General features: G+C 36.5%; 1 protein-coding gene across 4 annotated transcripts in view; it reads left to right on the forward strand.

The window, feature by feature from the left end:
* The window catches only part of SRBD1 (S1 RNA binding domain 1), a 128,433-nt gene extending 111,425 nt beyond the window's left edge, over positions 1 to 17,008 (forward strand). For all 4 annotated transcript variants that reach the window (XM_055725841.1, XM_055725843.1, XM_055725844.1 and 1 more), the window contains 3 exons: positions 2,572 to 2,724; positions 14,397 to 14,581; positions 16,019 to 17,008. In XM_055725841.1, coding sequence (XP_055581816.1) covers positions 2,572 to 2,724; positions 14,397 to 14,581; positions 16,019 to 16,308 — 628 coding nt within the window. In that variant the 3' untranslated portion in view covers positions 16,309 to 17,008. The remainder of the gene's footprint in view (positions 1 to 2,571; positions 2,725 to 14,396; positions 14,582 to 16,018) is intronic.
* Positions 17,009 to 18,605: the final 1,597 nt, after the last annotated feature.

Below are 18,605 nucleotides of genomic sequence, written 5' to 3' on the forward strand. Positions count from 1 at the left end.
GTCCCAGGCCATTGTGCTTTGAAAGACAACATCTTAAGAAACTTCTTGAAGTCATTGGTTGAAGATAGATCTTTCTCTGAATAATACTGGCTAGTAAGCCTAATCCTTTAACTCAGGGGTTTGATAAGTATGTAAGTTTAATTATAAATTCTGCCACTGAATCGGTAGAAGAAAGTTGGCATGCGGTAGTGTCATGATCTGAGATATTAAAACCTTAGTCTTGTTTCAGGTATTATTTAGAGATTTTAAAATTCATTTTAATGTGGTAAAGATTACTCTGCAGGTGATAACAGTAGTAAACTAGAGTGAATTTTCAGAAAGTTTCAAATCCATTACCTGGAGAGAGAGAAAGCTGAATAGCTGCCTGGATCAAACTCTCTGTGTTATACTCCTGTGCCGAGCAAGCGTGATGTGACTGCCCTCTGTCTCAGATATGTGAATCCCATTCCAAAGTCCAGTTTGTCAACAGTGGGTCATCTTTTTCCCTGCCATCTCATTCCCTCTTTCTCTACCAAACCTTTTCCTCTTGCAGCTATTCATTGTGCTCCTCTTGACCTGAAATCCTTCCTCTCCACAACTGAAAGTGCCCTTTCTAGGGCAGTGTCTCTTCTCCTGCCTTTCCCATTTCTCCTTCTAACATAAAGAACAGAGAAAGGGCACAGTGGTAGCACCATCCCCACCCTTTTGCCACTGACTCTTCTCAAAAAATATTTTCCTGGGAAGCACATGCAATTTTTTAGCCAACCCGATGCTCAGAAGCAATAATGTATTCCCAGTTGCTGCTGGCCAAACAGCACACGCGTAACTTCCAGGCAGGAGGCAGGCCCATTAGGACTGGCGTCCTGCCCGGCTGGAAGGTATACAGCTTGGTTGCCCATCTGGCAGGGCGGCACATGCTGCAGGCCAACTGGTGTGCGCTGTAAGCACCAGAAGACCAAAGATACTGCTTTCAAGGCTGTAGATGATCGATAGGTCTTATATTGTACAGATCTGTTCTAGTGAATGCTGCAATAAGTTCACTGGTGAAATGTTTAAGAACATAGCTTTTTTTTTTTTTTCCTTGCTGGAGCATGCTTCTGATGTTAGTCAGATTCTATAAAACTTGAGAACACTGTAGAACCTGAGAAATCTGCTATAACTTTGGAGTTTGAGGCCAAAATAAAGCTCTAACACCATCGCCTTCCACAACATTTCTTGTGGGCCCAGGTGGCAAAACCAAACGTTTTTGAAATAGACTTTGAGAAGGTTTCATTTTTTTCCTCTCTAATCATCTTGATGGCTATAGAGTGCTGTGTGAATTAGGTTTTGTGCTTCGTTCTTGAAAGTTAATAACTAGTGGTTATTTTAAAAATTGATAATGGAAAGTTATGTCTGCATTTCTGCTGATGGTCTGCATAGGTAGAGCCCAAAGTGTGAGTGCTAGGTCCAGGTCCTTCAATGTGTCTCTTTTGTCCTGCAAAAGCAGGAACACTTTGTGATTTAGGAAACAAAAACAAACAAAAAGAGGCATTAAAGGAACCTTTGTCAGTAGGAGTCGTTTGATGCCTTTACTGTATCCTGGATACTTTTTTACTTAAGGGAAACTTTAAGGGAAGAAGTGTGCCAGTTGTAAATATGCTACACACATGAGGACAGATCTCTTTTTCTGCTGTCTTCTGTAAAGACCTCCTACCAATGTGGGCAATATGTCCATGGATGTCTCTGAGACTTCAGCCTTTTCATCATCCAGCCAATTAAAGAAAGCAAAACCAAAAACAGAGCCCAATCCAAATGCTAACTGAAGCTGATTAGGAGTCAGTAATATATTCAGTAAGTTTTAAGGCAAGCTGTATTAAACATTTTTTGCAAAAGTTTCTTATAAATTCTGAATATTTGTGGTGGTATATCCAACCTTTAGCTTTTTCCTGTTCTAAGCAAGTCTTGGTCTGAGTTACTTTGATTTGAAATTTTTCAGATTTTTACCTAGCCCATGTTTGAGGAGAATTCTTCAGAAATTTAAGTATAGGAAGTCAATACATGTGGTTTAAGGAGTTTCTGAGGTTTAAGCATTCACATATTTTCCTTGGTTTATACATATAGTTGAGATGCCATTTGCTTACCTAAAGATGGTATGAACAGGATATTTTGTTTATAAATTTTTCAGATTTAAAATTATGCAGACTATTAATTGACAGTTAAGTGTGAAAGTATCCTCAAGATTTTTATCAAGTAGGTGTGGTTGTCCCCATTTTACAAACAGAAGTTGCTATCCAGATTGCAAACAATACAATAGGTTGTGTAGCGTTTTCTTTATAATCTTGTCATCGTGAAGAAATTGTTATGAACCACAGAATCCCTTCCCAATGTTTATTTGTTTTAAATAAATTATGGCATAAAAGTATAACATATCAATGTGTGCAGTAATTGTATGGTTAAGATTCACCCAGAATGGGTTTTTAAGGGTTTTGTACTTTTTTTTTTTTTTTTTAAGAATGAACATTATATATGAGTCTGATTGCATTTTTCACATGTGGGCACTGGGCTAGGATTTTGTTTGTTAAGAATGACATGTCCATTTTTGATTTCTGACAGTAATAAGAAAACTGAATCTGGAAGTCACACAGTTTTGACTAAAGCAGGTGCACAGGGTAAAAAGAAGAGTAAACCAACAATGTGTGTGTCCCATCAGCCCAATCCTTTGGACCAAACTTGTATTCATCCAGAGTCTTACAGCATTGCAATGAGGTAAGCGGTGGAAAAGCTTTTGAACAATTGATGTTGTAAATTTTTTAAATGAAAGTACTGATTTTTCAGACAGCAGCCTGCTCAGCCTTTTGAGACAGGAATACTTACATTAATTTGATGCTTTCTCCCCTTTCTTCAAGAAAAAGATGTGCTTCAGAAGCTCTTTACAAGTGAGGGTTTTCAATTGGTGTGTTTTGCTTCTTATTTCCATGCAAGTTTTTAAGTTTATTCTTTGTTTGGTTTTCACATTGTTTTTCAGTGAGGAAATCAGTGAATTCTCAAAACTTTGCCAGACTTTCCTCTCATGACAATGTCATCTTCATTTCACCACTTTGCATCTCATTGAAGTCCCTTTTCTCAATTTCCTTCTGTTTGCCACACATCATTTTCAGTTTGGACTTTAGGATCACAAAGTATGGAGACAAATAACTCATTCTAAAAATGTCTAAAAACTGATTTATTTTTTTCTTCTACCTTGCCCCCATATATTATGTAAAAGGCCATAACTAAAACATGATTTTATTTGTTGTTTTTAATAAAATAATTGAAATGCCATGCACATTTTCAGTCAGTGGTTGTTTAATACCTCTGCATCATTAAGAACTGCTTTTACATTGTTGCTTACGTTCAGCATGTGCCAAACAGACTTTCTGCTTAGTGAATTTTGACCACCATAATTTGTTTGTGTGTTTGAGTGTGCACATAAGTACATGGGCATATGTGAGCATATGTCATTATTATGAGCCTTTAAATTAAATTCTGATATTATGAGATCTAATTACGATGTATATATAAAGTTCCCAAATACACGAACACCATGGTGGTTTTACCAAGTGATCTCTGGCTAAAAGAAGAGAATGGGTTTTGTGTAGGTCAGAAAAAAGTAATTAGGAATCCATGTGTGCCCCTGGTTAAGGGATACTGCAGCCGGTAAATGCTAGTATAAGCTGTGATCTTTGCTATCATCAGCCCTGTTTGAAATTGGGCTCTGTTTGTCCTCTTGAAAAAACGTTATCTCCCACCATAAACCAGCACATATTTATTTTTGGAAGTGAGTTGCGGTGAACAGGTTCTTTTCTTAAAAGGTGCTAGAGCTGATTTCAGTAGTAGCTACATGCTTTAGGATTCTTATGATCTCTGAGAATATTACTCCTGGAGAAGCAGAGTTGTGCTTCCTGCTTTATAAACAAAACCATCTTTAAGCCTCAGATAGATACGCTAAATTTCTTGCGTTCATGAAGCTTGAGTTTCTTATCTAACAAAGTCTTACAGAACCTTGCATTTTTAGGACACCTTCCCTACAGTGTGTGTGTGCTATTCTGTCTCCAGTGGATACAATTGCATATACAACTTTCTGTGTGTAGGTCTGTGTGCTTTCCTTCTGCTAGGTGTGCAGTGCACTTTTGTTCTCATTCCCTGCCTGCCACAGTTCGCTCTTCTGTGTGTCTGATTCCAGGGCCACTGTGCAGTTGCCTGCTAGAGCCCATGCTCTTCGTGCAGTGTGTGGGTAACTTCAGTTTCTCGTCTTCTATGACTATTTCTCCTTTTTTCCTTATGCATCTTCCTTTGTTTCTAGTTCTTTGCCCTGCTCACAGCTGTGGAAAAAAATCAGGTCCTGATCTTAATGACCTTATTTAGGTAGGTGGCTTAGAGGGTAAGGAAGCTTGGTCACCCCTACTGGAGATTATTCAGAATGAGTCAGTGTAAAAGAAAAAAAAATAAGAATTGGTTATTTAAAATTTATGTTGATTTTTCAATATTGTATTTCATTCAATTTAAATATGAAGTATTCAGGATTCGGTTAATAGTACATTTAGCTTTCCAGCCCTTGTACACTAAAAAATAATCAGTAAAAGTATTCACAGTGTTACCAGCTTCACTTAAAGGCTGACGTGGAAAGGTTGCTTCAGGGAGCAAAGTGTAGCCAGTTAATAGTGGAATACTACAGGAATTAATCTACATACAGTACCATCACACAGGTTAGTTAGAAAATAAAGAATTGTGTCTTTTTTTTTTCTTTTTTTTTTTCCCCCAGAGCAGTGCAGATTACTTTTGTATCTGAAGTTGTGAGTGGGATTATTACTGTATAGGGTAGCTCAGCTATTCACATACAGTTGAAATTCTGGAGACAATTTTAGTAGGTATCACAAATCATAGAATTGTGATTTGGAATTTGGCTGGGAACCCTTTTTTTAAAAAAAAAAATAATTAATGAGCACAAGTTTTACATTACAACCAAAAGATAGTGATTTGAGTTACAGGTTTATGCATGATTCAGAGAGGAGGGTGCCACCTATTGCACAGTCAGTACTGCTTGGAAGGTACCTTGCTGTTTCTTAAAATGTTCTCAGGGTCAGACTTGCTGGACTTCCAGAGCTGCAAAGCCCTTGCAGAAGTATGGCATGGCTGCAGGCCAGTGCTACCGATCATGTCGTTTCTCTTTAGCTAATGCAGTTGCTTTTAAGTTTTCAGCTGTGGCATTGTCTGTTCTGTTTCTCACCACTTTGCCTGTCTAGATTGAATTTTCAGGTGAAGTATTTGGATCCAAGTGTGTGTTGTAGGTGCTGTACCTTACAGGGGGTTTTGTGCAAAAGAATATCAGTTTATATCAATACAAATATAAAAATTCAGCAGTATCTGCTAATGGAACACCAAAACTAGTAAGTGTAGTCTGCCTCTGCAATTAACTGAATCACTTTTCTATTTTCTTTGGGCTTTTTCTCTGTTGTATTCTTATATTTTTGAGTAACTGTACACATAGTTTGATGTGGAGGGGAAAAAAAAAGTCTCAAAGTGCTTTCTGTGCTTTCTGTGAAGGTACTTTGTTCAACAATATTTTTCTTTTTCTTGCAATCAAAAGATAGTTTCCTTGAAAGCTTGTTAAATACAAAGGTGATAACTTTTATGATATAGATTGTATTGACGTACACTAGCTTGATATCACCAAATGGTGCAGGGAAGGGGGGGGGGGCAAATAAGTCTCATGTGTTTTCATGGTAAATAGCTGTTTGAAGAAAAGAAAATACAGGTCTGCAGCAGACTGACAAAAGCCAAGAAGTGTAGTGTTAAAAATTGACACTGGTGACATAAGGGCTAAATATAAACCAGACATCTTCCCCTCAAGCAACTAATGCTATAATTTAGCAATGATTATATATTTAAAATGACTTTTCAAAAAACAAGCGCATGAGCTGTTAAGCTTCCTGGAACTTATGGAAACAGCTTTCCAAACCAATTTGCTGCCTAAATATGAATCAAGAAAAAATTCTACTCGGAATTCAGGCTGCGTCAAGGATTCAGTCCAAAGTATATCAGGCCTGTTGAAGACTTTTGCTGACTTTGATAGGCAGGCAGGGGACTGGGCTTGTCATTCTCTTTTGCTAAGCCTATGTTCATGAGAAAGCTTGTGAGAGCCTGAAGATCAAATCATGCTCATGTTGTTAATTTGAGCTGTCTTACTGAAATCAACCAACATCCAAAGGACTTGTTAATATGTTAGAACTAAGCTAGGTTTAAAACCTAACTGATAGTTCTTATAATTTAAATAATGTGCATGAGAAAAATTGAGACTGTTATAAGTGGGTTAGAATTAGTATTTAATAATAGATTTTTAAACAAAACACATTTTAAAGGAGTTCTGTTGCTTTGCTGCTATCAAAGTTTTTCTTTCTTCTTTTTCTGTGCTTACACAGAACTTTGTCAGGGACCATGTCAAGCACACGGGTGGATCTGTGTTACCAAAGGGCAAAACTGTTGTCTTAAAGAAGATGGATAGATTTAATTCAAAGCATCAAAATACTGTATTACATACCTCTTACCACAGAAATTAAAATGAATGGAATAGATGCTGCATAAATGAGTCATAAAGGCTTCCTCATGCAATGTCTACCACATCTTGCCATGAGAAAGTAATTTCTGAAAATTTTATTGGATTAAAAGTTTTCATGGGAAATTACATTTATTTTTAAACAAAATAAGCTGGTGAATTTTATCCACTGCTTCTATCCAAATTACCGCAAAGCAGCAGTCCACATTACAGATTTATGACATACAAAATTATCAGTTTTGAAAACAATGTTTTTGAGGGATAGAAGTTCACCAAAATTTGAAACCACTAATTTTCTGAACTATTTTGTAGCTTGAAAGGCCAATCCATTTTAAAAAAATTTAAAAAATGGTTAAAAGAATTGCTCCCAAGTGGTGACTTTGGTTGCCAAGCTTTAGGCTGGAGCCAATTTTTATGGCTGAATTAGAAACCCCTGAAAAATAGGGGTTTTATAATGGAAACACTGATGTAATCTTTACTACAGTGGCACAAGTGGTGCTGCTATGATTGATTTATGGCATTTAAACATCTTAACTTAAAATCTGTACGATTTCTGTAAAAGTATTGGTAAACATCCTACTGGTGATTTAACACACTTTGCAGATGACCAGAACATTTCTGTTCATGGTTTCCATACTGTCAAAACTTGGCTTTGTCATGTGCAGTGACCAAGCTTGTGAACACCTCTGAATATATGAATCAGAATTTCCTAAAAGTTAAATAAATTTAAAAAAAAAAAAAAAGACAACTTTGTAGGCAGTGTATTTTACTGCAAAGCAGAGCTGTGTTTTAAGTTTCTGAAAAGTCTATATGTGAAAACCAGTTTATAGTGGCAGAATCTTCTACGTACAATTAATACAACATGTAGAGCATATCCAGTTTCTTGGTACATAATGTAAAAGAACTGGTAAGAAAACCAAGGAAACATTTAGGAAGCCCCAAGAAGTTAAACCAGGTTATGCTTATAAATCAAAATGCTGGAAAGAGAACAATATTTTTGCTTTGTTGTATCAGTCTGCTGGATGCAGTTGGTTTCATATGACTGAATCTTAACATTTACTGACTTTTATTTAAATAAATCATAAAAATGCTTTTTGCAAAAGGTTGGTACTCAGAATGTGTGTTTGCTGCTCACAGATTGTAGCATCTGGCAGACAGGTTGCATTTCGGTCTGGTTTAGAAATATTTTACTGATATTTATAACAGATCTTAAGTTGTGATTTAGCAAATGGCAGGTGACGATCTTCCTTGGCTAATTGCTCAGGTTTATGACCTTGCCTGGTAGAGGATAGTACTACTCACTGCGGTTGGTTAGGCCTTTAAGAGAAGTTTTTGACGTACGAGCAGACTGACCTGCAGTGAAGATCCATTTCTTGCCCTTTGCTGTGTATTGATAACGCTGCTTGATAAGCCCAGGAAGACTTCCAAACCCCAAGAGGAATCAGCAAAGCATTCGTTCATGCGCTTAGTCTTCACCAAAGTAAAACATTTAGATTTGATGCACATTTCAGCAAAGCATTTATGTTGATAACATTTTATATTCCATCATAGCTGGGTCAATCATTTTTCAAATATCTCTGGTGTTTCTGCTGCTCTGTACGTGGGGGGATGTAGCAGCTGATCCATAGTATCTTAGTTGCTATGCTGAAAAGCTGCACTTGCTAGCTTTGAAGGCAAGTACTGACACATAAGAAAATGCAGAAGGAAAACTGTTAATTAGGGAGACGCCGCCGAAAGCAAGTGGTCTTTCTCTCCTGCCCTTTATGCAATTTCATGCTTGTCCTTTGATAGCCTTTCCAGCTCTCTGCTGGGCTGCCTTGCTTCTGTTCAGGTCTCTTAGTTGTCACTGAGCAACTGAGGCAATGCTTAAGGGGAATAGTAATCAGGAAGGAAATGGTTACTTGATACGGTGTTTGAACCATTAAAAGATTGTTGTTCTATTTAATAATGCAGTCTATATGTGAGTGTTTTACAGAGGACAGTTCTTATTGTGGTAGGATACCCTTCCTTAAATTCACTACAAAATCATCAGAGGCATCTCTTGTCCACTTCAGTAAGACTGTGCTTGCATGCACACACACGTGTGTGTGTATATGTGTTCAAGCTATTTATTGGGCAAAATAAGACTTTTTACTAAATTCTTCCGTTTCTTTTTAAAAAGCCTAAAACCAGTGCATCTCATTAAATTAATGAATCTTTATGATAATTTCCATAGGCAATGGGTAGCCCTGATTAAGGAGAACACTTGCAGAATTAGGGTTGTTAAGCCTAATACTTAATAGTTTATATTCATTGCTTTAGAAGAATGGTTCTTTCACAGGTCTGACTATTAGTAGCTGGATTTTCAAGGACACGTTTTTGAAAGTTATCTTGTCACTAAGTAGAAGAGCAGGAAAGGCTTTCACTGCTAATTGCTATCCAATAAAGACATTTTTAAACTTTTATGTGAGGCAAAATATATATTAACATGAATGATTAGAAGAACTTAGAAATAACAAAGAATTATCCTCCAGTTACACTAGAAATACTAGACCCGTAATTCAAGTGGTATTGTTTAATTTGTTGAAATTTTTGAAACTTACATAACTTCCTACTGGTTGCATTTAAAAAAAAAAAAAAAGGAATTTAAAAAAATGAACTTTCTTTATAGAATGATCTCCTTTAACTGTAGTACTGATTCATTGTGGATAATTAATCATGTTTCACTATTTTGTATCTTGGGTTACGCTTCAGTTATGTGATATATCAGTAGTCAAGAGAACAGCTAACAACAGCATGCCTAATGGTATGGTAGCAAAGTGGCTATGATGCAGTGTAACCATGTCTGAATTTCTTTTTGCATTTAGAAACTCATTGATTCTTAGTTTATGACATTTTGAACATATAAACCTATCTGAGTGCTTTCTGGTCTTCTGCATGTAGTCACATAATCTATAATATTAATAATTTATCCATTAGAGGAAAAACATACTGGGAAAATATCCTTATCTGGCTAAACCACGTAAGTAGTTTTAAATATATTTGAAACTTTAACTTTCTGTCTCCAGCAACTAATTACAGAGAGTAATGCACAAATGTTTGCTGTGTAATCTGCATCAGCAGTTGAAAATTGAGGATCTCTATCACTGGTGGGAACAAGAACAGTCAAAACCTGCATTATACAAATAATGCTTTTGCATTTTCAAAACATTACTAAAATATAAATGTCTACATAATTTAAGTTTGCTACTGTCATGAATTTACATTTTACCTAACAAAGCGCGTGCTAATGCGAAGTTGTTTTGTTTTCAGAGTGATTATGTTGCATTACCATTAATTCATGTGTGCACTGTGACAAGATGTAATGGCGTATCATGTTGCTTTAATGCAATGAATCCAGTACTCCCAGCTCTTAAGTCGTGTTGCTGGAAATGATTACATAAAACAGAAATGACTGTGACTAAAACCCTTGCAAATCTTTAGAACTCCTGCACGTTATAAGAAGCTTTTTGGGAGGTTTAATGTAACTTCTTAAAAATTTACTGAAGGCTTCCTTTGGTAATATCTTTACTCTTTTCTTAATGTTTTTTGCATTCCACTGAAATTTGCATTATCTCTTAAACATTGCAAGGGCTGTGCTATAATTTTGTGCAGATGTGTATGTTAAGTGAACATGATGTGCTTATTTGTTACATTTATGCTACTTTTCTTTCTTTATCTGAGTAAGATGGATGAAATTATGTATTAAATAAAAACATCAGTGATTTAGCCATGACCATTCTCTGCAGGTCCTGTAAGACTGCAAAGATTGCTTTTAGAACTGAAGTGGTTGCTGAGGTTTCTGAGCAGCCTCTAAATCTCAAAACCGTAAAACTGAAAGTCTCTAAACCAGCTAAATTTCACTCTGTTCTGACTCTCCGAAGACTCTGGCAGCTTTTATCTGAGTTGTTGTGCCTTGAACAGAAGGTTTGTCAGTCACTCAGCGTTGGAGAAAGTAAGGATAGTATATCTTCTGAGAATGACCTCACTTCAGAAAAAACATCTTTCCCATTTCCATTTCTGTTAACTTCTCTTTAGGTTTTATCATTCTAGTAGATAAACATAACACTTGAACTACTGCAACGTGTTATATAGCATGTTATATGTAGCCAGGAAAATACTTGAAGGGCTTTCATTTTTTGCACAGATCATTTGTGTTCTCATGTTGTGCAGCTGGAACTGTCATTTACAAATTGGGTGAGATATTTCAAAGATCATAGTGAGATAGTTTAACGTTATGAAGATAAAAATATGTAAATTAAGGGAAATCTCCTTTTCCCCTTCCGTAGCCATATCCCAGTCTTACTACTGACTATGTCCTTTTTTTCTGATCTTGAAATAGCTCTCAAAAGAAGTTGTTGGGTTGCTTTTTTAATAAGGAAAGATTTAACTTTGTTGTTAGCAATGACGTTTAGAAGTAGAAATGATCAATATTATGCATCACTGTTCAGTTAGAGATTTGTGCTTTATATTGATTTTTATTTTTTTTTATTCTTAGTGCCCTCAGGCTATGTTCATTTGAGTGAAAATGATACGTTAACTATATATATAGTTAGTTAGTCATATATAAATAGATTCAACAGTATTTTTAAAAACTACATCTGTAATCACTAAGAAACTGGTTCTTGGAAATATTTTAATACATAGGTTTTACCAAAACCTAACCTAAAAAGGTGAGAATTTCCAAAATATAAATATATTGTTTCTGTTAAGATTCTTTCTTTTGTGTTTATTTGCATGCTGGGCCTTTTTACAGTGCTCTGTTCTGCTTATAATATACTTCCTAATTCTGAAATATTCTTAACCAATTGCCTGATTTCTAGAATGTTAATAATTCTGCTGAGGTCAGTGGACTTCTCATATACTTAAACCAGAGTGTTTGTTTAAGCATGATCTTCAGGTGGAGCCAAAATTTTATTCTGAACAGTAACTGTCTTAAGTTATTTAACTGTAATTGATAACATAGGGCCCAAGCCTATCACCCTCTCCTAGATGAGGAATCTATTTTAATATTAGATAAGTACTTTCCTTGGGATTTCCAGAGGGGGGGGCGGGGCACATAACTTTTATGAATAGTAATTGAGGGCTCAGGCACCTAGGTTGTGTTCTCTTTTGGGCTGGTTTTCTTTCCAGCAGCCTACACATAGTCCTGTGCATTCTGATTGCATTATCCACACATTTGATAGTTTTATATGGAAGAGGGGGTTTTCCTATACATCAATGGCTGCTCCATGTGGTTGCACTTATTAGCAGCGAAACCCACCCCGTTATCAATTTACAAAGTGAATGCTCTTCTGCAAAATCCTAATGGTGAGAAAATGTTACTTGGAGGTACTAGAGCTGAATTTCCATGTGAAGTGAAATGAAGTCAAGTACGTGAATGTCAGCAAACTTGTTTATAGAGGTGGGCGGTAAAGCATACATTATTTAGAAGGTTGAGTCATGAGGCTGGTCGGGTCGGGTTTGTTGTGTTACATCTGGCATGTCAGTCAAAGCTGGGGCAGCTGCCGCCTGTCACTAGAGCTCTGGTGGGACATTGTCCATCCCTCAGCGGCAGCAGCCAGCAGCCCCCAGGAGTTTTATGAAGAGCGCTTTACCTGGGTGTATGCGCATTTTCAGTATTATCATCGCAACCACTTTTGGTGCTTTTTTTTGAGACCAACAGAAGATGGTTTCATAGAAGGTCTGGTATTTTTTTTAATATAGGCTCTTATTAGACAAAATATTTGAGGAGGAGTAGTGTTTTGTTCGTTTCTGGAAAAGAAAAATTTATATTTAATATTATAGACAATTTTGTGTCTGTTCTGGTATTTACTTTGTTTCAGACCACCTTAAACTACTTCAAAAAGTGATGTTAAAAGTTGAAATGCAGTCAATCAAAGCAAAATTCAGTAAATCCTGAGAACATCATCATCCACTAAATCCTTGCTAATTTTTAATTATTTTCTTCATATGTTGCCACATGAAAGATCTGTATGCACTAAGAAAAGTAATGTGAAAACTGTATCTATTACTATTAAGTGCAAATCTATGTGTTTGAACTAAGAGTACACTTATATCGCCATGCTTGCACTCGAATTCAGTAAAAAAGTGGAAGTTCTGACGGCAAGTTCTAACGGATGTCCTTTTGGTGAAATTAGTGGTCATTTTGGACTGAAGCTTTGCCCTTGCACTCAAAGATGAATCTGTGATTTACTGAAAGTTGGCTATTGCTTTAATTATGTTCCTTCAATTTAGACTTTCTCAAAAATAAATCTAAATTTGTATTTCAGGGCATAGCTTTTTATCCCTCGCCAACTGAAATCATGCCAGTTAGTTTCCTCAGGTAAAAAAACAAACAAACAAACAGAAAAACCAACAAACAAACAAACAAGCAACAAAACAAGAAAACCACACCACCACTGTGTCGCCTTCCAAAAATAATACTAGCCTTAGGTTTTGATAAAAGCACAGCATGTCTTTTTGATGGGGGAAATGAGGTTGAGTACCAGGGGCTTTAGCTTTCTTACTGAGTGGAATGTCTCCCCACACCTAGGGCATAAACCTGCTGGTCCACACTTCTTCCGTGGCTTGTAGTTCACACCTGTTGTGCAGTAGGATAAGGACAGGAGGGAGGGATATCTCTTGGGAATTTGGAATGAACGTTTATTTGGACTCTGGAAGACAGAGACAATAATTCTATCTGTCTGCTGTGGTGGAGAGCACACAAAAAACCGATCTGCCTCCCTCCAGCAAGAAGGGAGCTGATAAAGCAGGGTAGAAGAGTCTTATTCATGGTGAGGTGTGGAGCAGAGCAGCAGGACAGAAAACTGAAGTATCTACTGAGAAAAGGACAAATTACTTAGTACAATGTGGCTCAGCTTCTATGAGCTACATCATCATTTCCTTGGTTTATATCCATTAAAGACTTGCTTTGCATTTTTAAGTCTTTCAGTAAAAATAAGGGCGCTTATTCAGTGTTCAAAGACCATCGTGTAAGGCATCACTACCGATAGTAAAGAGTAGGGTCTGCACGTGAATTTTTGTCATCTCTTCTCTGCACTTCTCAGTGTATGTCCCAACAATGTTTAACTAAAAACCTCAGTAAATGTGGTTTTGTTGTTTTATTTTAAGAAAAGACATTACAGATCAAGATGTATTTATTTTAAAGTATTTTTCAGCCTTTTTAAATGCCAGGCCAAATGTGTCTCAATCTGCAATGTGTGTGTGTGTATGTGATGAAAGGGAAGGATAAGGGTGTTTGTGTTGTGTAACTACTTGGACTTGATAATTTCCTAATTTCTGGAAAAAACTAATTATTCTTAATCATGAAGTTCATAGACAAGAGTATGTAAAGTTTATTTTAGATTTGATTAAAGAATATTCATATTGATCTAGTATTTAAAATGCTCATTGTTGTTTTACAATTTTTTTTATTTCATTTTAATTTGAATGAAAATGGCAATAAAAATGGCAGTATTACAGCACTCTCACTTATTTCTAGGGAACTTTCATGGTAAAAAACATCTTTCATTCATAGTCAGATTGGATTTTAGCATGAGATGAGATCATCGGTCTGAGAAGTAATTTACATTTTGAAATTTTCCTTCTAGTTTTGCAATCTGTTCCAGGAGATGCATTTATACAGATAGACTCTAGGTTTATGTGTATGTGTCTGATTGGTGATGAGTTGAGAAGGTACTCACTTGAGAAACTGTTAGCTGTTGATTTTTTTTATCAGAAGTTTTGTTCACTCGTCAATGCAAAAGTAATTAAAAATCATAAATATATCAAACGTTCAGTTCCCGCTAAAGGGTGTTACAAATCTACCTTTGTTTGAACTTCCCAGGTTTTTATCTTTCATTGGTGGAAACACAAATGAGATAGGAAAAGCAGATATGCAGCAAAAAGTAAATGCAGTCATTCAAAAGGAAGGGCTGGAAGGTACAGCCAAGAGGCTAAATACAACGGTGCACACACTGCAGCTGATCATTGATGGTCTGACTCAGCCTGAAGGCTTTGACATCCGAACAGGTAAACCTTTGTTTTGAAGGCTGTAATCTCAGTTTGGTTGTTCTACATAGCAGTTCTGAAGGAGCGCATTTTCTTCTAAAGTCAGTAGCAGGATTTCATGGACATGGAACTCCATTTCTTTTCTCAGGAAAGGTAAAAGCTATATCATTGTCAGATGTTTCTTTCCAGCTCAGTAGGTAAGGAGTGTGAATCCTGTCTTAAGTCATGGCATGTTCAGCCATAGGAAGGGGAGTTGTATGGCTGTTAACAAATGAAATAGTTTCAATATGTTGACTCTGTACTGATTAAATCTGTGCTGGCCCTCCACCATGGAGGGAAATGCTGAGACCAAGCTGAAACAGTAGTAATAAATGTCTGTGGAACAATAGTGCAGTAGTGCGTAGTTCTGTTCTGTTATTGCACCAGTTCCTGGAGACAAGTGTAACTGGAGCACATGGCTCATGTGCTACTTTGGTTAAAACTTTGCAGTAGTGCTGAACAGTTTGAGGTGGAGGGGAAGAAAGAAGAGGTAAGCAGTGGAGTAAAACACCTGGAGATGCTGCTGTTTAATGAAACTTACAGCTGGATACTCTTACAACAGCAAGAGATAAAGGTAGGCAGCAAGGATGTAGGCTTGTAATAACAAATAATACACTTATGCTTTAAAATAAAGTAACTTTTCTGTCCCCCTTTTTTGGATTCATTAGTGGTTTCCTTGCAGATTTTATAAGTATTTCCCACTAATGATCTTGAAAATGTGTATTTTCTAGATCTCCATTTGTTTTGGTGGTTTCACATCTAAATTACACTAGGATGGGCTATTAACATATGAAGATATAAAAGCAAAAGAGAATCTTCAGTGGAAAGACAGTATTGCCTGCTTATAATCATGCCTTTGTGATTTTTAAGTTGTCAATGCAAAGCAGTTGTTGATCATACGATGTCATAGGAAGCAGTTGATTGTGTGATGTCATAGTGCAGATGAGCAAGCAAGCCTAAGAACAGTGCATTGTTGACTTTTCTCTTTAGAATGCGATGAGACTGAGTATTCACCTTCTTGTATATAAATTGCTACCAGAATAAAGTTTTAGGTATAATTTGGTTAGCTCAAGTCAGTCACCTCAAGTCCCTTCTCTCTAGCTCCAAGAAAAATTAAGGAATCTTTCAGTCACTCGCTAATATACTACACACCTCTGATCCCCTGTGATAGTTTCAGAGTTCACTACACTTATTACTCCATTAATCATAGTCTTTTAAAGTGATTCATAAAATACAAGAAATCAGTTGTTTATCACAGACGGGTCTTTATTCAAAAAATGTAATGAAGCAGTATTTGGGACCTTACAGCTACCTTGGGATGACTTCTTAATTAGAAACAATCAGCTGGAAACAGCCCTTAGAAAAAAATACAAGGTTTCTCTCCAGTGTCTTATTTTTGTTTCTTGTTTCTTGTTACAGATTTTGATAAACCTGACTTCAAGAGAAGCATAGTCTGCTTTGAAGACTTATGTGTTGGTGCTGTTCTGACTGGAAAAGTTGAAAACGCAACACCGTTTGGAGTTTTTGTTGATATTGGTGTGGGAAAAGCAGGTTTGATTCCAGTGCGAAACATAACAGAAGCAAAACTTTCTAAAGTGAAGCAGAGAAGAAGCCTGGGGTTAGGTCCTGGAGAAAGAGTGGAAGTTAAAGTGCTTAATGTTGATATTCCTCGACTGAGGATAACATTGGATCTTATTCGTGTTTTATGAGAATGTTTTTTTTATGATTGAGCCTTTGTTTTAAAGGTTAAGTAATGTCAGCAAGGTTCTGGAGATTCAGGCATTTAATGAGTGCTGAAAATGAACAAATCTTGAAACCTTCAGCCTTGCTTCTTTTTTTTTTTTTTTTTTTAATCTAACAGTTTTGCCACATTTCTTGAATCCTTTCTGTTAATAATGGTTGAAACAACTTATTGGATTACCTCCAAGCAACCTTGTTTTGTCTGCAGAGCAAATGAAATTCCAGTGGACTTTCAGACAGATCTCTTATCTGTTCTGTCTGGGCAAGACTTGCTGTCTCAATCTTTAGTCAGTACTGCACAAGCAGATACATCTACTGGTCCCCTTCAAAAAACAGCCATTCAGTTTGCCTGTTTTATGCTTGGAAGTCTAAAAGAGGGTATGTAGTTGTAGAAAAAAAGTGATTGCTAAGTTAGTCAATGCTCACGTTGCTTTGAAAGTAGACTGAAAAAGAGCATCTGCTAATACTATTGATGGTCTGGAAATGTTCGCCTTTAGTTTATTTGAGGAACATTATTAGATCTGCTTACCTGTCTTATTATGGCTTGTTCAGTTATCGACTAACACACCTGAATGTACCTTGGGGTTTAAGGAACTTTTCTCAAGGGTGTCAAAAGACATTTATGTTGTTCTATACCTGTGCAAAATAAAAACATTTCTGGCCATCTTTTCTCAGTGTACTGGTTCTACAGTTGATTTAACAGTCCTAGCTCTCTTTCTTTCCAACGCGTGTTCCATGAGTAACACTTCACCTTAAGGATGCAGCTTGTGAGGATGCACTTGTCTGACCTTCTGGATGGTATGCGCTTTCCTGGGCTTTAATACTGAACTACAGCCCACGGCCTGATGTTGTTCCTGATTTAATAAAATAATTCTAGTCTGTCTTGGACTCCTTTAACTTGACATTAATTTTTTTTTTCCATCTTTGATATAATATATTTTTCTACCTATTTTGAGTGGAGAACAATTATACCACACTTGTCTTCACTCACTGTGCTTGTGAAGGCATGATTCTCCATAAAAATTTTGCTGTTCGTAGATGCTTGCAGAAGTTTTCTAGACTTCTGTTTTAATAAGAATGCTCATTGTTTCGGTGGTGTTTTTTCTGGTGTTTCAAAGGGTTTACCAATTTGGTCAAGTTTGCAAAGGCAATGGTATAGTGGCAGAAGAGCCTTCAGCCACAGCAGGTGTATGTGGCCTTTCCAGGGAATTTTTGGTGTATTAGACATTTATTCCTTTGAAATCATCAAACTTGCCTGAAAACTTGGCAGAAACTCCAGTCTTTTAACAGATGAGCACAGACAGCACCTATAGCAAAAGTCAAACATCTTTGACAAGGTTTCTAACTACAAATGTCCAAATAACTGTTGACACAGGGACTATATATTAGTTAGGAAAAGGCTGGCATCATTTAATCTCCCAGCTCTGTGCTTTAATTATAAAAATTAAAAGCCAGCTGTAGACAGTGTATTTTGGAGACTATGGAATAATTCAATGGATGGAAAAAAGGAGACAGATCTTACTAGCTTCACTGCATTTGTATACTGGAGAAAAAAAGACCATTTGCTATGGTGTGAAGGTCAGCACAGCATACAATCATGTTTCTCAGGCCTTTTGAAATTTTCCTGTAATATTTCTGCAGTAGATTTTGTAGGTTTTGTTGGTATGAAAATAGAAACTGTGATATCATGCTACTGTCTTTGAAAACACACAATGCAAAGCAAACAAGCTGAGATTTTTTTTTTTCTTTTGTAAGTGATGCATTCATTGATAATGCTGATGTATTTTCTACTGTCTTGATAAATATAATTATCTAAGTTCTGCTGAGCTTTATAGGTGATCTCTACAGTATATAAGCACTTAGCAAATGAACTGAATTTTCTTGGCTTTCTCTAAGGAGGTAAACTTGATCTTCTGCTGAAGCTCATTACAATGGCTAAGATGAGTATTTTCTCTTTTTGTACTGTTTTGTTATGGAAATTCCTTTTTTTTTAATCTTTAAGATCATGAGGGCTGTAGCATCTTCTGCATATTTGTGTATATCCCTTGGATGATCATAAAAGTCTCTAAATGAAACACATCTCTTTGAGACTGTTTTTCTCACTGTTAATTCACAGGCGGTTTCTTGCTTACTCAGTGGACTGACCTAGTACTTATGAGCTAGTTTGGTTTCTCCTTAGCGAAACTCAGAAGCTTATTCTGTGGCATCACAGGGACTATTGGGAAATGTCATCTCTGCCTCTGGATTTTTTTAATCACACCAAAAT

The sequence above is a fragment of the Falco cherrug genome, chromosome 13 (genome assembly GCF_023634085.1).
Source record: "Falco cherrug isolate bFalChe1 chromosome 13, bFalChe1.pri, whole genome shotgun sequence".
Taxonomy (NCBI): domain Eukaryota; kingdom Metazoa; phylum Chordata; class Aves; order Falconiformes; family Falconidae; genus Falco; species Falco cherrug.